We start from the raw sequence: 25,877 nt of genomic DNA on the forward strand, positions 1-25,877 counted from the left end.
AATGTGGAAGAGTGAAAGAGTTACGTAATTTAATGTATCAAGAAGTGTTTATTTGCTTGGCGTGAATATATCAAAAAAATAAATACGTATTTACCATTAAATCTGATCATCACTACTGTTTTCACTAGCAAACATATTATTTTCAGTCATTTTCCGAATTAAACGTCTGTTAAACCTAAGTTCATGGTGTAAGTTTAGTTTCTTAAACATGTGCAGCGAAACGATCATTGATATGTCCACGATTCTTCTCAGGAAGCACCCTAGAAGACAGACTAATATTATAAATATAATTCGTCTGTATACAATATCGGAGCTTTTTGTTCAAGTAAAAATTAGAATGAAAACTTAAACGGCGAATTTTTGAAAACGTATATTTACTTGATCGTAAAGAAGCCATACAGGGCATAGCGACTATCGTATTTGTTTTGGACAAGCGGAAAAGAACCACACAGAACCGAATGTGAAAAGTCAGGATTCACCAAATTTATTTTGTCGAGGTCTATTGCATGAAGAAAGAAGCTTCGTAAGGTAAAGTTCATGAATAAATCGATATTTAAAATATCAACGTCAATTTTATTTTATAAGATTAACTGATATGCCGGAAGTAACTGCCCTACTCCAGTTTTGAAGTAAAAACGTGTCATTAAAAAAAAAAAAAAAAAAAAAAGAAGTAAAATTTGCTGTAGCAAAAAATATGAATTCGATTTGAATTTCTCTTTTCATGATAGCAATCTGTGATGAAATAGAGTAAAGAAGAACAAAAATAAATAAAAATGTTTAAATTAAAGTATACGCTTTATTCCTCCCCCCCACCCATATATTCGTATCGCTATCCTAATAAATATCTTATTAAGCTCTTTCGTGTGTGGAGAATGTATTTATTATAATTATGAATAGAGAAATGCCGTTAACTGCATCAACAGGAATACCAAAACAGAATGAGACAATAAATTAAAGCATAATTAATTAGTTTCAACATAAAACGTACCCGTGCAAAATCACGCCATTTTGAAAAGCCACATGTTCGTTTATCAAGAAAATAGAGAGACAGCATCGTTTCATGCCAATTACGTTCTTCATTTTCCTGTGGGAAATGGAGAGGTTGTTTCTGTCGCCCTTGGATGAAACATTTACAATTTTCTGACAATATGTCACTTTGACTTTCATTTAAAACAAAAAAACGCATACTGGTGAGCCCTTTCTAAACCTAGTTCTCTATACGACAAATACTTCATAATTGAACTGTGTGAGCCATGGCTTCCCGAAACTTACAAGAACCGTTATGGTTCCAGGAAATCGTTGATTGCGCTAAATATAAAACAATTTTATGAACTCTCGTTTATAACTAGTTTAGGAAATGATTGTAGACAAGGCAACTGTAAAGAAGGCGCATTTCGTAATGATATTCTTGTACAGCGACACCATTAATTACCACAATCGAGCCCAGAGCCGTTTTTTGGCATATGTATTCTAAGCGGAATTGTTTTTTTGAAACAATTTGGAACTGTGACATTAAAATGACTGTTAATTAAATTAAATTCTATCAAGTCAGGCCGAATGAATTATTTTAAATTGTTATGCTCAAAACATGCGATTATAACAGGAGAAATCTTCTTTATCAAGCAGTCTTGATAAAGAATATTTTCATAATATATTGCAATATACCATTTGCAACAATGTCTTGCAAAACTAACACAAATGAAAAAAAGAATTGATCATTATCGATTGCGTGATTTTATCTTCCGAGAGAGCTCAGTCGTACCGCGAGGTAACCAGTAAATCGCGACACAGCAACCTGAAATAGATACAGCGGTAATTAACGTATTTATTACCTAGTGATGAAATATGCAGAATTTGACCGCTAAGAGTGAATATTAAAACTTGGAAAGAAGTATTTATTTCTCAGCATATTTTATTATATTGATTCTTAACTAAATGTTTTTCGAATGCTACTTTAAATTACTGAAAATTCACGATGCCCCTAAATGTTTACAGTAGGAAAGAAAAAGCTAAGCTATTTTTGGCGATAGAGCAGATCTTTTGTAACGAATAGGCTTATCAGTTTAATTTAATTGGGTTTAAAATGAAGGTTATTAATTAACGTACCCGTGTAAAAGTATTTGAAGTAAAGATGATGAAACGTAAAGTCGAGACGGTATGCGATTTAAAGTGGTGAGCAAAAGATACAATAACTGAATGTAGAAAATACATGAAGATAAATAAGAATTAAAAACCCACGACGAAAAAGTTAAAACCGAAAAATGAATTACGGAAATTTTGGAGGAACTGAGAAAAATGAGAATGAATTAAAAAACATTATATACATATACATAGCAATACAGCAACAAACATGACGGGTGTTGGCCGTTTCGTTAAAACATTAGCAGATGCGAGAAGCTGAAAACAGACTGAACTCGCCGCCTTGTTTTTTGTAAAACGCATTAGGAGGAGTTTGGTTGGTTCGAGAGTATACAGGAATGGCTGGTTTGAGAATATAGGGGAGTAATCCATTTTGTTTAATTGCCATGCGAGAGAAACGTCTTCGACTGTTTTCCGAGTTGCCGCAGTGTCGTATGACATAAATTGGCCCTGTTCATCCGACAATGTTTCGGAGCCAATCAGAATTCGGAAACTAATGAGTTATATGTGCAGACTATTAACTATTTAGTTTTTAGTTTCATTATGCTGAATGTTTTCAACGTTTGCATGTAATAATAGCCGAGAAGAAATTTTTTGCTTTTTTCCATAAAAGCGATTCAAGACATAAGTACGAAATTGTAGCGAAAAATGGTACCAAAAAAAAAAACAAAAAAACCGAATAAATGGTCATGTCATTTATAAAATGAACGAATTTTTTTCTTTACAGACTAATAAGCACATTAATTCTAAGCAATTAGGATATCTGCTTCAACTGGTAGTTATACAGAGTTAAAATGCATAGCATTAACAAAAGTCTTATATACTGATCAGACCCAGGAATAAACACGTGAATATCATATATCTTAGGTACACCCAACCTAACATATGCCGAGAGAGAGATTTGCATGACTGGCGAACCAGCACAAAATTTTTCAAGTCCTACATATCACGTAGTGATATGTAGGACTTGAAAAATTTACAAATATTCGCTTTTATTAACGGAATAACTTTCTATAACTGTTGTTTAAAATTTCAAGTTCCATCTAATGAAATATTAATGATGGGATTAAAAAAAAAATCTTAGCTAAAATTAATAACACAAATCTCCTTATGAGGAAAAAAGCTAGCATCGCACTCTGCGATAGGTGACTGAATATAAAGTTACTCTTCGAAAAAGGACAGGCGAGAGTGGCGTACAAAAACACTCTAGACTACTACACATAAGGCGAAACGTTTTAACGCTAAATTAAGTGCTTAATAGTATAAACTTGTTCTCAGCTTGTTTGTTGAGTGAAAGCCCTGCCACTTTCGTCTAAGACTAGGTAACTCACCTTCTGAAGAAAAAAGTCTCTTATTAAGTTGGCGTTCCCCCATCTCAGTAATAACTGAATCCAAGGCTTTCCAACCAAAAAGGTGTAGTACTAATAAACATCTCCACATTGCATTCATCCAAATGCGTTATAAAGTACCTCTTAGTAATATGTACAAAGCAAAGTTATAGATAAACTCTAATAGGTGCTATTCATAATAGGTGTTTAACAATTTACAGGAAGGAAAAAACTTTCTATCTAGCTTATCTGCATATTCAATACAGAATTCCAAAGTTATTTTTAGTACTCTATTTTTATTTTTGTGTAATTAATATGCACATGACTCAATTTAAGCAATAGCTGAGGTGTAAGACTTTAAGGTACTCTCTTGTTAAAAGTCACAATTAAATATTAAATCCCATAGAATAAGTTTCCTCCACTTAATCACTCCACTATTTGAATGAAACAAATTTCAATGGTGATACAGTACATGCACGGAAAGAAGTACAGCGTTATTAGGAGCCAATCTTAAGCTTTGCTGCGAGTTCATCCAGCTATAACAACAATTCATTCGTGTCTGCTAACAAAAACATGCAATAACGTTTTTCTTTTTTAATTAAAGAGTCATATCTGAAAGAAAAGTGTAATGTGACATTTGTGCGTGCGAAGGTAGGCAGCATGGCTAAAAGCGATGGTACTATCAAAACTTGCATGGTAATAAAACCCACTGTTCAGTGAGAAAAATGCATATTTTCTATTTCAATTATTAAATACATGCAGGTGTGGAACGTTCTTTGTAAACAAAGATTTAACTAACTATTTACTATCAACTGACGATGTTTTTAAAAGTGGTACTTTATTTTGAGCAAACTATTACTGAAAATTCTTTCAATTCCACCGATGGCCGATTTAAGCATGCCCCACTTTATGGAAATACTCGGAACTGGACGCAGGATTACAAATTTAAAACAGTTTAAAATTTGTTAAGTTGTTTTACATACAACTTTTTTTCTTTTTTTTTTTTCATAAGAAAATCGTGTATTGAAGCAATTCTGAACAAGAAGCATACAAAAAAGACAATAAAATTACGGTGTAATTTTATTGTCTTTTACCGCTGAAAAGCTGTCTTCACCTGAATTTCTGGAAATTCAGGTGAAGACAGCTTTTCCATAAGCACAGATAAACGAGAATGCAGCACACTGTAAACTAGACTCAGATTTGGTTTCGTTTAGTTTTTGGGTTGATTCGATTACCGCTGAAAAACTGTCAGAGCATAGGTGCCTGTATTTTCCAGCTGATTTGCCTCTTTCTGCGGAATGAAAAACCCGAGTTTTTGATAAGTTTGGTTGTCATTAGAATTCATGTTGAATTTGCTTATTCTGAAAAAGCGGGGTGGGGGAGAACCTGCCGCATCAGTATGATACTAACCGGCTAACTCACATTATGCTAAAAAGCCTTGACAATGATACCTCAACGTTCTAGACAGGATTCGAACCTAAATCTTTCCAATCGAAGGACAGATGTCGCGTTACTCTCGCGCCTAAAGGAGGTACTAGCTGGGATATTTGGTGCGAGTGGAAGATGCACAGACGACAATTTTAAACGTGTTCTCCAACGTGGAAGCAGCTACTCAAACATAGCATGTAAAGTCGAAGAAAAAAAGGACTGAACTCATTCAAACGAACATTTCTTCTTGATTGCGGACGTTGGCATAATAGATAGTGTCTCTGCTCTTTAACAAACGCGCTGCGGTTCGAACTCTATCATGATATAGATACAGTATTTGCGAATGCCTTTAGATGGATTTCATCGCTTTGCTTTAGACCAGCACGCTGTTAAAGACTCGGGGTGGGGGAGTTCTATGTTGCTCAAGCTGAAATAAATTTCTTACCTCAACTGACGTATCAACAATCTGTTATGTTGAACGAAATTATCATGAAAGAAGAAAAAATTGCTTCACTGATATATACATATGCATACAATACAATCAGTTTTTGGTGTTCATCTGTATACGGCATTCAAAGAATTCGAAAACAAAAATATTAGAGCTAATTTTACTACGATGCAACAACAGAGGGGGGGGGGGGGAGCTGGATACTTTCCAGCCTACTTGGTTCCTTGTGTTTTTTTTTCTATTTCTGTGCAATGTCTAGAAATGCACCGCCATTTCATCTCGCACCTCAAGAGCAAAACAGTATTAACCAATAAGTTTGGGAAGAACAACTTGTTCTTCCAAAGTTATATACAAGGTACAGAATACAAATTTTCAGTAAGCCTGAAGGGGGAAAAGTGCTCAAATACTAAGAAAGAAAACGAATTATAGTAATGATGACAATCTGATATCCCACACTGCTAATAAAAAATATCTGATATCCCACACTGCTAATAAAAAATATCTGATATCCCACACTGCTAATAAAAAATAATTATTATCAAAATGATAAAAAGGCGAACCAAATAAGACTGAATGATTGATTTTAACTGAACATTTGGACATAAAAAATTGCAGAAAGACAGACTAAATATCTTACGAAAAGGAAGAGTTATGTGTGGGTGTGTGAAGGTGAGAAAGTCAGCTCCTTTCTTAACATAACCGGGAAGACAACAAAGAGGAATTTACTCCAATTTCGATGTATCGATGACCATTCTGTCTCGTTCACAAAAACGTGTAATCTAGAGCAATTTGTTCACGTATCAATCAGAAATTTTTGAAATATAATCCCTACAAATAAAATTAGAGAAAAATCATCGAGGCTTGAAACATTATGCAAAAATTTACTAGCCACGTAAAACATTTACTCGCCTAAGACCCCTCCCCAATTTTAATAATATTTCTCAATAAATCAATCATTAGGAGTTCAACAAAATGTTTGTCAGTGTTGTACCGTGGTTGGAGAATTTATTTTATTTATATTAAATAAAAAAAGATTCTATTTTGTCCAGTCTGCAGCTATTCGCCACTGGCGAATATGCGAGCGTATTTGTCGAGCCCTGATAACAGAATAGCCATAAATAAACAACTGATGAAGCTGCTAATTAAAACGTTTAGCATTATTTTGTCAACTGTTTCGATCTTAAATAAATACGTCAACGTCGGTTATAAATTCAATATATTAATTCAATGATTCAGGAGATAATGGGTATCATCCAGTTAACAAAAATTTAGTACATGATTATGGCATCTTGCCTAAAGCTATGGAAAACTCGATAATCATTCCAATACGAAAAACAGCCCAATTCAGTAAGATGTGCTGATTACATAACAATTAGCTTAATGAGGAATGCCTTGAAATTATTTCTTAGAATAATATCGGACAGAATGACAAAAGTCAAAACCGGATACAGAATATAATAACCGAAGAACAACGTGGTTTCCGCATTGGAAAAAGTACAAGCGATGCAATACTTAACCTAAGAATAATATATGAAAGATCAACTGCAGTACATAAACAGGTCGACATCTGTTTCATGGGTTTGGATAAAGCTTTTGACACAATCTCTCTCGACAAACTTATAGGAATCTTAGAAAAGAATAACCCTCACTAAAAGAATAAAAAAACATAGTGGAATCAACATCTGTAATAAAAAAATACGCTTTCACAGTGGATAGATGCAAAAAGAGAAGTCTGACAGGGATGCGTATTATCACCATTGCTTTTCGGAAAGAGTCATGAAAGAAATTGAAACAGAGGCATTTCACAATTGGTGCAAGAAACATGACTTCAGATATGCAGACGACTTAGTACTAATCACTGAGAACGAAAAGAACTTGCAAAGGACGGATAACAGAGGCCTCAGAAAACCACAGAACTAGAAACTGAGGCCATCAAATAGGACTACCACATACACACGCACAAAAAAAAGATGGTCAACTTTGCCCACATTACTATCACAAAAGGACTAGGAATTAGACAATCTGGAAATCATGTGTTACAGACGGAACATGGAAGTTTTTGAAGCCACTTCAGATCCTCAATAAGTGGAATGGTGGCAGGATCGGATTTAAAGTCGTTGTGGCCCACTAGCCAGAACTTTTAAAAGCTCTACCGAGTACATTTTAGGTTATCTGTACAGAGAAGGCCCCCTGTAATGCGAGATCCTAAGGTGTAACTTATTCGTAAATGCCGCTCTAGATGGGGACATGCAAACATCTTCTTGGTTGGAAAACGGATATGCTATTCAATCTGCCTGCGATTTCAAGATCTTAAATGACTTGAAAAGTACTGTTTTGTAGAGTTCTCAGATTATCTAAGTCATACCCACCCGTAATATTAATTTGTCAAAAGTTTTAACCTTTTGTCAGTGAAATTTATATAAAAATAAATAAAATATAACAAATTGATTAATAAAACTCGAGCATGTGTAGGAAAAGGAGAGTAAACATGTTATTTTGTCAATGTCAGTGTACGGTTCATGATTTTTTCCTTACTTCATTCACCCTTTCTTTTTTCCAGTTTCTAACTGCACTAACACAGACACTCGTTTTATATCAAGTTTAAAATAATAAAAAAGAGTTACGAATGCTTATGTGCCGTTTTATAGTTTGATTCAAATTTTACCTTAATTTCAAGGAAAAGGGGAAAAAATTCTTATTAAAGAATTTTTTTATAATAAGCAGATAATCGCTAACTTTTAGATGGGAAGATATCTGGTTCTAAAATATTTTTTAAAGTATATGATGAATATCGCTATTCATTAAAAGCTGTGGAAACAACAGGCTTTCAAGTCTATATAGGCGCCTTCTAAGACTCCACTCTTAAACATGTATTATATATCGAAGTGAAATTAACACTACTTCATGTTCAAAATTCGTATGAATACTCTTACTTGGTAATAGAGAACAAACGTTTATTTACAATGATAAACTGCACTTACATGATATGACGAACAAAGCAAATGATAAGCAATGTCCACTGCAAATGCAGATCAAAGGAGGTCGCTAGATTTACAGAAACAGTGACAGAATTCAAAATACTAACATCACCGTCTTAAATGTCTTGATCGTGATCACGCCTAAGATGAGCATTCAATGCGTTCTTCCACGAAAACCTCTTGTCGCAGTAACTGCAGCTGTAGTTCTTCCTCTTTAGGAAATGAATCTCGATGTGCCTATTTAATGTTCCCGAGTTGTAGAAGCATTTTTGACACACAGGGCACTTGGGTCTGGGAGAAGAATTTCCGTTCAATGTACGTACGCCGTCGCCGTAACTTCCCAGCCGTCTCCTGATGGACGTTTCCCCAAGGAGTCGATCCACTTCAGATCCTGAAACCATACAACCTGCGTTAGGATGAGAAGCTTTTATTTTTTAGATATCTTCATACTTTTCTTCTGGCTAGCGTACTGCGTCTTCGATATGGTTCTAGTGATAATGCACAATTCAATGCACCCTAACTCAATATTTGCATTTTTTTAAAAAGGCTAAATTCTAACCAATTAATGTCTACATGCTTAATTTACAAGTACGGTATTGTAAAAACTTCTTAAATCCAAATCCTCTAAAACTGTAAAAATCAGTCGTTCTGAGAAGAAATTAAAACTAAATTTTCTTCTATAATGGACAGTTATATGCATTAAAGGAGGCTTAGTTGCTATATTAGAAAATCGAATTTTGGATTTTGGAATTAGAGTCAAATATTATCCCTTAACAAAAACAAAGCTATGAGATCAAATAACAAAACTAAATTATGATGTTTTAAATCATTCCAAACACAACATTTATTTACATGTCTTTCTGCATGATTACATACTGTTAGTGAAATACAAACAATGCCAATACTATGGTGTGTGTGAAAGAAAAAAGAATGATGTATTAATTTTTATATACATTTAGAGAATATAGCAATCACCGAAATAACTCATTACTTCTGAAATAATTATCAGAATAAAAATCTCAGTGACAATTCTATTTTCATTTATTAACACAATGCCTATGCAAGATCCAGGGGTCTTAAAATGCGAAAAGAAGCCACAACATTAAAAAAAAGGTGGGGTGGAATGACTAGTCGAGTCGAGTAAAGACGGTAAGTTAGGAATGACTACTGAAATATGCAAATAATAAATCAACGGAACACTTTCAAAAATAAAAATAAGATTGCCATACTCTGATTTCAATATGATACTGAAATTTAATTACTTGCAGATTTTTTAAATACTGTACAGATTAATTTTCACAAACTATTAAAACCTATACATATTAACAGACATTTACAGTTTGGATATCATTTAATCATTTGGCACATATTATCATACTCATAGTAATTGAGCTCTTTACTGACAAATAAAAAATAAATGTTATTCAACATCTTTAAGAAAATTTAATTTCTGTGAAATAAGAAACCAAGGCTATCTTGTGTCGTTATGAGCGTCCTTTCAAGGACTCCCCATAAAAAAAAAAATAAATAAATAAATAAAAAAAATAGAAATGAAAGAAACTAAAGTTTAACAAACCATGCTATTGTTATGTTTGGGTTTTAGCAAAAAGAACAAGAGCCATTACCCTAATAAGACAACTATCTGAAATTCATTTGTGAGCCTCTAACTGAATGGGAAGTTCTTATATGAGTCATAAGGTGAGTCTTCCAAGAAAACCGCCGTGAACAAAGAGTGCAAGTAAAGTTCTTTCGCTGGAAGTAGTGTATTTCCATATGCCTTCGTAGATTGCTGCCATCAAAGAAACTCTTCATGCAGATAGGGCAATGAGGTTTTCCTGACTTTTCTTCCACTGGTTCTGTTCTTCTACGAGGCCTACCTCTTCTGGAATAGAAGTGAGGCATCGGCGAAAACCTCCTGAACTGATCTGCAAAATGGTCTGCAATTTGAAGGAAAAGCGCATTTCAGTGTGTATTACTTTAACAAGGAATTGCAGAGCTTCGAAGTTTAGAAATAAGAATATAACAACAATACGGTTTGCCAGAGGTATCAAAGCACTTAAGTAATCTTCAGTGCAATATTACACATTTATATATACGATATTAATGACAGCTGCAATATTAGTTTCGGTTATATGCATCATTCGTAAAAGGTATAATCTTTAGGTAGGCCTGCATAAAACAAGGGTACTGAAGATAACCAGACTGCATTACGATTCATTCAAGTTAAGTAGTGGGTGGTTGTTTTTCAAAAGAATAATTGGTAAGTTGATTTAATCAGCAAGTCAATCAACTCCACTGACGTCTACAGCACATACGCTCTTCGATTTAAAACAATCAATTTAAATAAATCTGGTAGGAAAATGTACTATTAAATGATTTAAGTAAAATATCTCAAAAAAAAAAAAAAATCAAAACGAAAAGGCAAGTAATACACAAAATAAACCTTTGAAAGAAAGACCGAAACAAACGACCTTGGCACATAAATCCATAGTTTTTTTTTTTTTTTCTCATCATTAGGAAATAATTTTGGCATCAAGTTTAAATTAGGGACAACTCGGCTATCCCCCCCCCCCCCCATCGTAGGTATATTTAATTCAAAAAGGACAGAATCCATCAAAATGATAGTTTCGAAATCGTGTGCAGTATTAATTATGAAACAAATAATTTGCCACAGAGCGAGAAATTCAAGTATCAATTTCAATATTTTTAAAATTAAAACACGTTTCCTATTCTGCATTCCTTGTACTATCTTTTAAATGCATAAGTTGCTAATACTGTGTGGGGAAAAAAAAAAAAAAAAAAAAGAGAGTACAACCAAGAAATCATTCCTGAGATTTCTTCCATTATGTACACAAGGAGTAGGGCAGTTCTGTGAGCAGAAATAATTCCAAAATCAAACCAAAAATCAAGAGTACGACATGCTAACATCGCACATGATTCAATACTATATCTGAAATGAAAATGCACCAGACGCATCATACTCTTGGTTATTTATTGTATGCAATAAAGAAAACATACAAAGTAATGCAGAATTTTATTTTATTAAGAATTTACATGTGGAAACATCAAGCCACGAATGAACATCGCCGAAAATTATTTACAATCGATGAGTATGTAAATATTCATTTTAAAATAATGATTAAGGTGTTGTAGTCTCTATGCGATGTGTGGCTATGTAGCAAACTCCTTATGAGCAGTACGAATATGAGACATTAAGTGATTTTTCCAAGAAAACAATTTCGCACAGATGCAACACGTGTATTTCTGGCGATGAGTATTATGAATTTCCATGTGCCTTCTAAGAGTGCTGGAATCAAAGAATCGCTTCGTACAAATAGGACAACGTGGCTTTCCTTCTTCTACTGACTCCTCAGTTATAGGCATTCTGCGTTTTGCCAGGAAAGTACATGGTGAACTTAGAAGATCCTTCAAATGACCTGCAAAACAATCTGAAAATTGAAAAGCATTTTATCAGGAGCTCGAACAATAATTAAATTGACGACAAACATATATGACGTAGAAGTGTCAACAAGACGAAGGGAAAAAATGACCTTAGCACTCACTGCAAAATTATTCTTTTTATATATATATCTATAAATTATATTAAAGTATAATTTAAAACTGTGCTAAAGTCTTCATAATGTTGTACTATGATAACGACGAGAAAAATCCAACGTAAATTTAAATAGGGTAAATCTTAAATATGGCTTATATACTTGAATCACAGCTCATATCGCTTTACAAGTATTGTCAAAAAAAAAAAAAACTTTTATATATAAGCTTTTCTACTTAATGTTTATAATCATTTAATATTCCACTACCGCAAATTGGAACCACTAAGACGAGAAGTATTCATAAATCCATCATTATATTACTTCATTCATGTGATTTTTTTTTTGTGGGGGGAAGAAACTTTCGTCAATTCTACGATAGCTTAAGCTGTTTAAAAAGTATTCCGTTGAAATGTAGTACTGACCACATAAATATATATACAATATACAATAAAATTTGTTGGATTTGTTTTAGCACTAAAGTAGCAATTTGCTCAAGTAAAGGCTTCCTTCCTGTTTGACATCAAGTAAATATTTCACTCATTCGCTAATATGAATCTGTCATAAAAATTCCAAATCAAAACATAGTATTAAGATCGGAATGAAAGTCTGGGCGAATTCATATTTACGTATAGCTTAAAAGAGTCACTCTTGTTTTATGGGCAAAAGAAGCTACTAATTGAAATCACATTTATATATTTTATATATATATATATATATATATATATATATATATATATATATATATATATATATATCCGCGCGGTGCCAAGTTAGCCGGTCTTGGGTGTGGACAATAGGTTTTTTTCCCCCCAGTTTATCCTGGGGTTTTTCATCCCGCAAAGCAGGCAAACCGGCGTTGAGAACTCAACATTATGGACATAGGGCTGACTATCTTAGACATATGAAGAGCCAAAGGCTTCAATTCGGCGACATATAACTTGTTTAAGTTAAGGGATATATGGACATGAACGCTTTACTTTTTCTATACGTTCTCTGTTGAAAATGCAATTGACGTCTTCCGTGTTCTGGAGTTGTAGGAGATTTATTTAGGGATATAACATCATCTGCATAAATATTTAATATTACTTTCGTTCAATACGCGGTTCCATTGATGGTGAATAGCATGCACCCTTGCCTTCCGTCTGATTTCACACCAAACCACCTTATTATATTGATATTAATCACTTATTATCACTCCTTCAATTGGCTCTGTAAAATATTCCATTTACACTATATAACTATAGGGTTTTGGACAGCTTTTCTTTTGCATCTTCTCATATACTCTTTTCAAATCGGAAAAAAAAAAAAAAATACAGATCCTTGTGTTGAAATAAAATTCTACTGCTATTCAGCATGAACCTAGCTTCTTATTTTCACAAGTATTACGGCCCTTTCTCAACTATGCTTGCACAAATCGTACAATTAACACAAAATATGAAAATTTCAACAATGTTTTTTTATTTAGTTATTTATTTCATATATATAGGTACTATGAGCAATGGAGTAGGAACGCCATGTCACTATGGTAATTGCCAAGGCAGTCAGTGACAGAATATTGTACTACTTATTGAAATTGTGACACCAGCAACAAAATGCGCATAGTTTCAATTTTGCCAAGGGCGCCAAACACTCAGTTATACGCCATTGACTATGAGCTATACTAGTCTTCATATATACTCCAAATTGAATTTTTCTTGAATATTTCTTGGCATTATTCTATAACTGCTTATCTTATTTGACGATCTTTCAATTACCCCAGGCATCCAAAATTTCCTATTTCCAGTTTTTCTCACATTTATTATCTGATTCCTTTTATATTCTCACCTTATTTCTATGTTTTTCTTCCAAACATTTTGCAATCTTTCTAATAGTTATCTACTAATTTCTTTTCCAAGTCCCTTTTATTTAGCTAATTTTATACCTGACTTTCCTACTTTACTTCTGTATTTGCTAAAGCATTCATGCTGATTGCAGGATTTTGTTCTTGTTTTCAGACTCTCTCACTTTTTTTCTCAAATTATATTCTTTTGATTCTCATTAACATATATTTTTCTTTTCAGCATAATTCATTTTTATTCTGAGTAAAATTAAATCATCACTTTACATCCCAAATCCCCTGTATACTCCCTGTATCCTGAACCAGCTTAAATACATCGCTAACAATAAGACTTATTTTTTATGTTGCAATGTGGTGAAACCATACAAGAATGCTATTCCGAAACATACCTTTCTACGACTGACGGCAATCTTTTAATTAACCGCTTGAATTTAACACTTGTTTAAAAGATTTAAAATATTTTAAAGAGCATTTTTCCAATCATAAAAATTTATTATTATTAACCAACAAGCTGTGACTTCGAACGGTTCGTGAAATCTCCCCCCCCCCTACACCCCATAAAAGCTAAGGTAATTTGGAGCACACGTATTCCATTACATCTGTATATAAAGTCCACAAAAAAATTAGACTTGTAGTTCAACCGATGGCCTACAGGAGAGAGTACAAAATTCAGAGGGGGGGGGGAGCACTCTGAACACTTCAAGCAAGTGGCTACCATCTTAAAAAAATCACTTTGTGATTTTTTTAAGATGGTTCCAAAAATCACTAAACAAAAATTTGAAATTTTTAGGAAAAATATTGTTGGAAAGTGTACTATAAAGCAAAACTGTTCATCGCGTTGTTATTTTTATCCCTTCGATGTAAAAACCCTTTTGAAAATGAAGAACCAATCTTTTTAAGGATCACGAGTGGTATACAACGTGACAAGAGTAAATGGAAGAGTAAAAAAAAATAATAATAATAATAATAATCAATAATATTAATAATTCTTTTATGTATAGGTACTATAGTACTGAATTTCGGTGAGATGAAGTTACATTATACCAGTAACTTCGATATGCAGGTAAAAGTTAGAAAAAATGTATTTTTAATGGTTTATTTTATTTTTACATTAATACCGGTGATGCAGGATAATGAGGAAAAACCCAAAGTATATTTTTTCCCATCTAAAGGAAAAGGATGACAAAATAATTGGCTATCATCAAAATTAAAAATTATGCAGCCCTACTTATTTTACTTGGAATTACTCACAATAGGTACATTACTAATATAAATTTATTATTTACAAGTATACATAATTATCATGTTTCTTATATCTTAAAATCGGAAATTATTATTTTTCTAAGAAACGTTTTTTTAGTGCATAGACAAACAGAGGTAAACGTTTCGAGGAGAAGATTAACGTTAGATATGAAAATGGATTACCTTTAGAGGGATTTCTGAGTAGCGATTGAAACCTAATTTATTTATTTTTATTATTTAAACTAAGTAAAACAATGTTGGTTCCTGATAACCGATTCTGATCCAATAACTTTTTCCCAATCAGTTCATAAAAAATCATCACACATGACAAGTCAATATAATGTTTAGCGAATGGTGGAGGAAGGGTATTAAAATTAATTAAAATAATAAAATCAATTGTATTCACATATTTTACTGTTGATCATGACTGAATGCAGCACGGCATAATCTGCCGGTCTTAACACGTGCGTTTAAGTGAAGGGATGTTATGGAAGCAGAGACCGCACGGGTCTCAAAACAAACAAACCAAATTTCTTATAAAGATAAAAGGTCAAAAATGATTCATTAGCGCGCACTTTTTTTTCCTTCTTTCCATAAAGCATAACTGTAAGTGAACAAACAGAAAATACCTGAGAGTACATTTCGGCGGGGAAACAAGAGATGCGAATTAGTAAAAATTTTACGTCAACCGTACAGGAAATTCATTTCCCAGATAAAGTTTATTTGTTTATTTCAAAATGTTTGAATGCCTTTGGTATATGCTATAAACTGGCATCAGTTAATGATAGAAAACGGTGATATGCATCACCATTTTCATTCAGGAGTACACACCTCTGCGTGTCATCCACAGATTCTTAGATTCGTATTTTGTAAACGATGTTTAGATACTGTAGTTGCTCTTCTTAGAATCTTCTTGATTAACCAGTTTTCAGAAAGAAGTGGCGTGAGAGAAACTATCAAGAAAAAGGAAACGTTCATTTGGTAACGAAATTTATTACCTGTGGAACTGCAGAGTTGATAATAATCTTCAACTTTGCGGAAGAAAATGAGCGAAACCACACGGATAATGGTATAAGCAGAGAATAGACTGGTTTATTAGCACTGCTAAGACGACAAATATGAAAAGAGATTGGGAAGAGGGGCTAACGCGAATCTCGACTATTTTGCGTGTCCTCCCCCCCGGCCAGTTTCTCTGTTTTGCAGACTAAAAAATGTAAGCGGATGAAAGAGGAATTGGAGAATACTCTTGAAGGGCGACGGAAAAGTGATAGATATCTAAGATCATGTACATATATCTTAAATGCAGCAAGGCTTTGTCAATCTTGGTTTGAAGTACTAAAGCGTTTCGATATAGGGTTCAGTTATAGTGTACACTATCTGGATTTTGTCAAGACTTGATAGGATATTACATGAACAAACTGTTATAAGACTTATGGAAGTGGGAGGCTGTCTAGTTGGCTGACAGATACCAACACATCGTATATGGTGGAGCAATACTGAATGATGTAAACAAAATCGGGAAAAGTTATTAAATCCTGATATTGTGGCGCCCTAGTTCAGTGGTATGCGTTAATGGGGTAAGAAAGTGGGGTAAATATAGGGAAAGGTTGTGTACATAGATGTTTACGGATATCATATTGATGGATATATGGATGGAGCAAGGATTAGAGTGTGATGTGATTACTGTGTTCATATTTGAGTTCCTTGATTTCAAAGCAAGAGCAAAGAAACTGGTTCAAGTCACGAAAGCAATTTCTGTTCATAAGTGATGTCCACCAGCGCAAAGGCTGAAGAAGTGAAATATTTTTAATTGATAATTATGGTAATAAACATTTTTATTAAAGCTAATATTTCACTGGTCCGAACAATATCTTCATTGCTGGAACAATGATCTACGACAAACAACAGATGTTGACGAAAATACAATATGAATTCGCATAACACAAAATCTTGTTGAATGTGTGGCTTCATTTGATGGTATGAATTCAACTTATTAGACTGCTGCTAAAAAAAGTTAATAAAAAGTTGGTGTAAGAAAGCTTCATAACATTTCTTAAGGAATGTCTAAAAATATGTATGAACTATGGTGCAAGTGCTATTTAATTCCACCGGATTGACAAGCATAGACATTCCACCTTCCTCAAAATGGATATCATCTTTATGTTCTCGTTGCCGTATTATCTCCGTGGGATCGACATCTGTCTACAATAATTAAAATTGCAAGAGCAAGGATTTTTGTAAACTCCTGGTTTAAAGAGCAGTTTTATGTTTTGGAGACAGAAGGATATCAGTTACTTAATGGAGCAACATATGAGCAACTTTTCCAATTAGTCTATTAACAACAGGAAGCTCCATGCAACGAATGTTTGTAGACAAAGTTTATCTGGTGTGTATTTTGTTAGTCGCAGAAATGATCTTAATCCGAATTATATTATGCCTGGAAGAAAAGCCAGCCTTAATGTGGCCATTATCTTGATATATTCTGTGAGAGGTGGCATTTTCGATGGGTGTGTGTGTGTGTAGGGTGGTTGATGGTACCTAGTCTTTGATGAATCTATTAATATACTTGCCTTCTGTTCAATATGAACTTTCTATAAATGCAAAAAATCAGAGCGCTCAAGAAGCTGATTTGTTAAGCAGTTCAATAAACAGTAATGGAATTATTTCCTGATCAACTCAAATGGCACAAATTCTCACGGTTATTAAGGAATCTGTGACGATATCCGAAAACTTTAAATAAAAAAAAAAAGGCTCTGTTCCGCAATCTGCACATTATATATTTACAGCAGTCTAGTTTATTTCCTGGATTTTTTTTTAAATATGAATCATCCCCCCCCCAAAAAAAAAGGCTAAAAAACTATAGTATGTTGTAGTTATTATCAAGCAATTCTGGTAATTATTATTAGGTAAGTGTGAAACTAATTACCTAATTTACTGAAAGCCACTTCAAGTTTCCAATAATAAATAAGGTGATGGTCTCAAACCAGCAGTAAAATTGATTTACTTCCTTAAGATATTTACAAACATACATTCCACAATGGAATTCGAATCCACAGTCTGTGTTGGAGACTTCACTCATCCAACCAGGCAGGCAAATAAAATCTGTATAGTTTTTCATTAGATCAAATTTCATGTATTCCAGCACAGTATATTTAGCGTGCATGAAAAACGTCTCAAAGCCAAAAGGGAGTATTATACATACTGTAGACTTTCGACTGCAGAAGAATCTGCGATACTGAGAGTGAAGAAGAGATTGCATTATGACACTCTTTTTGGTGACTTTGTTGTTGCCAGGGGTTGCGTAATACGATGACGAAGCACAAGTGGAAGTTGTGCAGGGAATTAGCGAGGGAGGAGTCAGAAATAATATTAATCATCAATTACGGGCAAGTGGCTGATGTTTGTTTTATTCAAGTCTAGTGTCTCACAACAATTAGATTTAGGGTCGCCTGATGAATCATTGAAATCCATGGGATCGCATAACAATATACACCTTCAAGATACCAAGTAATTTTATATAAACTTGGTTTTTAATCCTATTTCCCAAGTGAGCAAACAGACAAGTCAGTCAAGTTTGCGCCTGCACGTAGTGCACGTCTGAGGGAACTCATGGTAATGCCACTCTAGGCAACGAGTGGTAAAGGTGGATTAAGTTCTGATCACTTTCCTTAGTATTTTTCCCTTAACGTAAAGCACATCCCCTTGCGGAGATGTATGATGCTATGCATTAAAGGCAATGGCCACTACCCATACCGGTTTCGACCTGTATTGAGGTCTCGTCAGTGGGAGCCAGACCAGACAATGCTAAGGTTGAAGTACTGCAGAGCTTATATGAATTTTATCTAAACAAGTTGCCACAAGGTGTAAAAACTTTCTACATCTATCTCCCATCCTGAGATTTTATTTAATAAGGTCAAAGCACCTTGTGGCAACTTGTTTAGGTAAAATTCATATAAGCTCTGCAGTACTTCAACCTTAGCATTGTCTGGTCTGGCTCCCACTGACGAGACCTCAATAAAGGTCGAAACCGGTATGGGTAGTGGCCATTGCCTTTAATGCATAGCATCATACATCTCCGCAAGGGGATGTACTTTACATGAAGGGAAAAATACTAAGGAAAGTGATCAGAGCTTAATCCACCTTTACCGCGAGTTGCCTAGAGTGGCATTACCATGAGTTATCTCAGACTTGCTACGTGCAAGAGCAAACTTGACTTACTCGTCTGTTTGCTCACTTGGGAAATAGGATTAAAAACCAAGTTTATGTAAAATTACTTGGTATCTTGAATACATAATATACCCAAGTTAAAAAAACTTTCTAAATATACACCTTCATTTTTCTGTATACAGCGCATTTTTGCAAGAACTGCCGAGTTCTTGATTTTCATCCATTTAACAGAAAACTCTCAAAATAAGACTCGCAGGACTTTTATCAGAAACATCGAAAAGATTTTATGGTACGTTGAAAAGCAGCAGTAAGAGAAATAAAGATCCATGAGAGATCCACGAGTTTTTCGTTCTTCTGATTATCTGTCCATTTGCAAGAAGTTTGGAGATGCTTAGTGTGTTTAGTATGAAGCAATACACGTTCTGAAAAATATAAAAGCAACGTAAATGCAGTCCGTTTACAATTGCTTTTCTTTATTGGACAAAAAACCACATTAATAAGCACGTGTCAAGGGACGAAATGAACTGAACTATTTTTGTATACCTTTATTTCATGATTAGAATATAATGGATGGAATTATTTGAAGATCATCTTTCATTAACAATCTAGACAAAATATTCAGAATATACAGGTAGTTTCAGCTTTGAGTTTTTTTTAATGGAAAATATGAACATTAATTGCAATGAATAAATGCCAAACATTCATAAATATGGCAAGTCAACCTACGCGCGTAACATTATTACTCTGAGCGTTCAGACAGACGAGGGAATCTCACACTGACTCATAACATAAAGCACTCACCAACTGACGTTATTACGAAGAGTGATTGCGCCGCTTTCCTTTTCGTTGTCTTCTTAATACCACACAGTAAGCCATAACGAATTAATATGAAGAGTGATGTTAATAAAAAGAAACAGCGAAGACGAACCATCAACAAGTGTGCATTTGATGATGACGAATGAACCTTCTTTAATATTGGTACGACATAATTTCTTTATCGTAATTTGCTTGACTTTAACGTTTTTTTTTTTTTTAATTTCTTTCGATAAATAAATTATTGTTTAAGCATAACCTATCATTTTGTTGACGCAAGCCCTGTTTTTAATGGAAAACAAATTCCCACTTTACGAGTTCGCACTAGGAACGAATCACCTCGTGAAGTTGGGAACTGCCTGTAACATTCCAATTTTTAAATGCTGTTAAGGCCATATTTTGCCACTCGTAGTAACATTGTGGTAAGGCAATGGCGTACAGTCCCAAGTTTTCTCCAGTAGAAATTTTGGAAATATGCTACGGTCTCCCTTCTCCCATGATTTTAGAAGTAAAAATGTGTAGGGGAGCTGACGAGAAATTTAAACCAAAATACAGCCCAAATACGAATATAGAGATTAAAAAAAAAAAAAAGGGGGAAAAAGTGGGAACCTTATACAAGTAATTTTGTTTGAAATTCAATTCAACAATAAATCTTACTCTGGTGAAATACATGAACATGATCTAAGAAAAAAAAATATATACTGAAGTATTTTATTATTTTAGAATACATTAATTATTTGCTGAAAGTTTTTTCACTGGGTTATAAATTAAATTAAAGATGCCAAGAAATTATATTCTTGTTTAATCCTTTATCCAAGTGTAGGCAAACACAGTTTGCGCGTGAAGTATCTTCCAAACTTGGCTACTTGTACAGTATATAGAAGCTAATGACTTCACATTAACTGCCTTAGTATCTCACATTGCAAAGCACACATCCTTTCAGGATGTAATAGTGGCCCTTCCCATAATGCACAGCATTATACAAATGGAAAAAATCGAATTTATCGAGTAACTAAGGTTTTCGTGATATATATATGAAAACAAATTTACGAACTTGTACATGTTCACTCTCGTGTCTGTATGCTTGGGGAGAGTGGGGGGGGGGTTGTCACTTAAAACCAGCGAGGAAGTCGATTACAAGATATTAAATGCATGCTTGTACTGAATGCTAAAATTTAAGACATGAAAGATAATTTTTGATAATCCTCTAAATTCGAGTTGCCAAGGTTATTCCAATTTGGGATAAGTCAGGTCATAATCTGGTAAAGCAGTGCGATGACTGCATTGAAAACATTTTCGTTCTGTCATTAACAGGTTGACATGATGTGTGAGAACATAAGTAAAGATGATTTTTCATACAGTTCATTATTTTCATGTTAAAATAAAATATCCATGTACTAAAATGTAAAAAAGTAATCTTAATTCAGAATTATTCCAAAAACCACAATGCCATAATAACCAAGCCTTCTGCCATCATGCTGCTAATTCTATGAGGAAAACTATACACATGGGTAGCTCTCATGAATTTCGAACGACTAGAAATAACGCAATTCTGGAAGAAATCACAGATCAATAAAACAAAACGAATGAACATGTTTTTTGAATATATTCATGTATATGTAACCGTTTTAAAGATGAATGAATACCATCTAGTGAAAAGTTATTACTGCATTCGCACGTTGCACAATTCGAAGTACTTTAAAGTTTTCTTGCCAAACTTGTAATCTTTGAGGATGCATTTTCGGAGCCATGCATTATTCTCAAATGTGTCATTAAATCATGCTTCCAAGAAAATCTCCTGCTACACAAATGGCATGGGTAATTTTTCCTTTGGAAGTAGTGGATTTCCATGTGCTTCCTTAGAGTGCTTTTATCAAAAAATGGCCTCATGCATACTGGACACTGAGGCTTCTTATTTTTCTCTTCGGATTCCAGAGTCGACTTGCAAGGCCTCCCTCGCCTTGGCTGTAAGGAAGGTCCCATATAAGAAGGAAAATCTGCAATCGAAAAATATGCTCAGCCTCTACAATGACTAAATCCTATATTTAATCAAAAGATAAGTGTTTTGATAAATAGTCAAAGCATTTAGTGCAAGAAGAATTTACAAATATCGCACGCTACTTTCACCGAGTTGAGTAGACAATTCCTTAATATAACGATAAAAATAATAAAAAATTATTAGCAAAAATATAGTAAATTTACTCAGGAGTTTTAAAAATCATCTGGATAATTTTATCCACTTAGATACAGAAACCCATTAGTGGGTAAAATTATATTTCTGAAGGGGAAAAAAAAAAATTTAAATATTCACAACTTCGTCCCAGACAGAGAGAATTTATATAGACATGTACACTGTTCTGTAGAATAATGTTATATGATGTTAAAAAATGCTCATATGGATGGTGCTAATTTAAATCTGTTGATTTTGGCTAAATGATTTAACACACACATTTATCACAGTGCAAAAGATGCCTGTGAACTGTTTCTCTCGCTAGTATTTGATGATTCAGTTTCTACAATTTTTTTTTTTTTTAAATATAGCTTTTAAGTGGCTATTCATTTCTAATGGAATTTTTAAAGTATCTTTCAACGCGCCTATACGTTAAGTGAATAAATAACGCATGAAATGAGTTTAGAGACCAGTGAAATAACCTATTTTACACTGTCAAGAGTACTAATGACCTTGGACGGTTTCGAATTTAACCCGAAAACAATATTTCAATCTTTCGCTTGCATATAAGTAGTAATGTTTAATCCAGATCTGTGACCCACTTACTCCTTTCCGCAACATTAGCGACTTACATTATTTTAGGTATTCTTTAAGTTTCGAACAATATGTTGGCCTCTTTCCCGTTAGTTCAGTATAATGGAAAACAGCAGCACTGAATTCACAGATTAATAGATTACGGCATTTCATAACATCTGTAGTGAAATTCCATAAATTATATTCAACGAACATATGAAAATTGAAACTGTTCATCGGGTGGAATACACCAGGAACGATTACTGTTGATGTCTAGAAACAACGAGGAACAGACATGTTAAAACGCACTCGAATTGGAAGGCTTTAAGTGGCCATCCCACACAATATTAAAATGCAAAAACAGTAAAGACAGACAACTTGCGCAACAGTGATAAGCTGATTATTAAGTATCAGTACTATTTTAGCTTGACGTTCTTGATTCGTTCACGGTAGGGCTAGAAACTATGATTGTTACTGTAATATGATAGATAATGCAAGGATAAAGCTGATAAATGGCGTGATTTTGCAAATTTCAGTGGAATATTTTTTAAAATCCTACTTTCCAAAGGCTGTAAAAATCTATAAAACATTTTGTCGGCATGCTTGGCGGAGGTGGTGCTCTGGAGGACTTAAGTGGCTTGAAAAAAATGCTTCGTGTCTGGCCTATAAATCTGGGATTCTGGCTTATCTAACTCTTAGCCCACCCAAAGTATTAATACTCATGTTCTATAAATAGGCTAATAGCCTTTCATTGGTAAGGTTTTCATAATAAAAAAGCACAGAAAGTTATTATGACAATTTAGGCCGCCAACAACAAGGTAGTCTTAGACCTGCTGACGAAAATCGTCTACTACCTAAAGACTCAACATACATCTATGTCAGAGTGATATAAAGGATGCACGGATATTAAAATATAATCAGGTGAAACAGAAGACTTTAAAAATCGATGAAAGGAGAATGAGTAGTACTATTTGCACATTATCTGAGCGATCAGGCGTTGTCTGGCAAAAAGTGAAGGGTAGCTAATATTTAGAGTCTCATTTAATAACATTATTGAATCATGTAGTTTTCATTGCTAGGGAAGACGCACTGGCGAGGAGAAATTATTTCAAGATGCAATTTGTGTTGGTAAAAGAATTAAGTATGGTTTATGCAATTAATGGGATAACTTTTTTTGGACCTTAGTAAAGCTAATAAAAAGATGGCCTAAAATAGTTCGTCCAGAGACGCTGTATCGCTTAGCTAGGCAGTGTTAGGACCCACATTTTTTAAATGCTAGCGTAAACCACCCTACTGTAAGCAGTTATCTTGATTTAACTGTGCATAAAGCCCTCTGAATCAAAAATTTCAATTTCCAAACATAGGCCATGGTCATTTGATAGCACAGCCATCAGAGGCTGTCAGTCGACTAGTGGATCAATCTCCTTTGAAATCAAAGGCTGTGACTGGAGGTTTGTTCAAGTTTTCCTTTTCCAATGCAACACCACCATAAAAGAAGTTTCATGAAAAATTGAGGTGGCATCACAAAAAAGCAAGGTTCCAGCATTATCTAATCCTTGGCAAAAATATTCTAATTTTCATTATTTCCTTATTTGAGGGGGGGGGGAGAGCTGTCCCGTATGAGTCAATTTTAGTACCTGTATTTCCTGGAAGTGAAAAGTACATTATCAAAACAAAGTGTTAATGCTAAATATTAATTATGAAGATATAAAAGTGGAATTATACAGTCATTATAATGAAGATTTTACCCCACATCTTGATGTTATATATATATATATATTTACACACACGAGCATTACTGTTTACATTAGAAAATCGAAATGAATCAGATTTGAATAATTTGTAAACCTTAATATTTTTAGTTTCATTCGCAAAACTCAGCTTTCAAGGTTAAGCATTCAACTCTTATCATGCTAGAGAAGCTGAAACAGCTATGAAACTTTGAATTCCTTATGACTGAGAAATTTTATTCAAAATGGCTCCATCATTCTTTTTTGAGAGAATTTAGCAACAGATTAATAATAAAATAATACTGATTTCTTTTAAATTCTGGCGTGACGGAGGAACTTGGTGGTCAGTGTATTATGTCAGTAAATTGGATGTGTTCTGGCCGGTCTCGCATGAAAAATCACCCGAACGGATGAAGTTTGCACGTTCATCAGATGGGGAAAAGTTCATCCGGAATATTTTGGAGGAAAAATTCGAATATCTTTAGGGTGAGCCCTAGCACGTCGTGTAAGACCGGCTAATTCACCTTCGCTTGAAAAGTCCTTATAAGGGTTCTTTGTATCCGACGGAATTGGAACCCTCGGGGAAAAAAAAAAAAAGGAATCCGAATTTCCTACAATTGATATTTCTATTTCTTCATGTTCTGCCATCTGAAAGGCGGAATTCCTGTACATCACGTGTGTTTATTCATTCCACTTCGAAGTCGGGGTGGAAAAATATGCGGAGTTTCTAGTAAAACTGTAGGATTTAAGAAATTTTCTAGAATTGATTTTTTTCATTATATATTTCTTTGTTTATAAGATATAACTAAAAGTAAATTAATACCATGGGCCGAGGAAATTATTGAAGAACAGTGAGGCTTTAGGAAAGGAAGATCCTGCACAGATCCCACATTTATACTCAGAATTTAACCTGCCAACATATATGGCCTTCCTGGATTATGAGAAAGCATACGATCAAATCAACAGAACAAATTAATGATTTGAAAGCTCAACCTCAAACCACGAAAGCAATAGCAAATATATAATGGAAGAAAGCTATATTAAAATTAAAATTAATAATGAAACAAAATTAAAAAATTAAAACCAATAGAAATCTCATTCAAGGAAGTGGATTATCACCAATACTCTTCAATATATATATGGAAAAAATTTGAAGAGAGTGGAGGAAAAACAAAATCATAGAAATTAAAAATAGGAAATAAAAAATTAACCAGCCTTTTGTATGCTGACGATCAAGTTATTTTTGCTGAAAATGAACCAATTACAGAAAAATCAACACGTATTGAACAAAATAATAGAACAGTGACACGAAAATCTCAATAAATAAAACGAAATCAATAGCATTTCAAGGAAAGAAATTAAAAGATGCAAACTAGTCATCCACAACAAAGTAATAGAACAAGTGAACAAATTTAAATATCTTAGAAATTACATAAACCCCAATGGAGAAATCGACATGGCATATAAAAA

General features: G+C 33.8%; 1 protein-coding gene across 22 annotated transcripts in view; it reads right to left on the minus strand.

Annotated features, from left to right (window-relative positions):
- The window catches only part of LOC150099090 (uncharacterized), a 479,515-nt gene that overhangs the window by 133,302 nt on the left and 320,336 nt on the right, over window positions 1-25,877 (minus strand). The window contains exon 5 of one of the 22 annotated variants that reach the window (XM_090405392.1): window positions 8,393-8,712. The exons of 20 other annotated variants lie outside the window; for them this stretch is intronic. In XM_090405392.1, the coding sequence (XP_090261518.1) occupies window positions 8,438-8,712 (275 nt within the window). In that variant the 3' untranslated portion in view covers window positions 8,393-8,437. Of the gene's footprint in view, window positions 1-8,392; window positions 8,713-11,108; window positions 11,771-25,877 lie in introns of those variants that run through there. One more of the 22 variants, XM_090405390.1, reaches the window with a different exon arrangement.

Source organism: Typopeltis vanoorti, chromosome 15 (genome assembly GCF_054136105.1).
Source record: "Typopeltis vanoorti isolate ZY-2024b chromosome 15, IOZ_Tvanoo_1.0, whole genome shotgun sequence".
NCBI classification, from domain to species: Eukaryota; Metazoa; Arthropoda; class Arachnida; order Uropygi; family Thelyphonidae; genus Typopeltis; species Typopeltis vanoorti.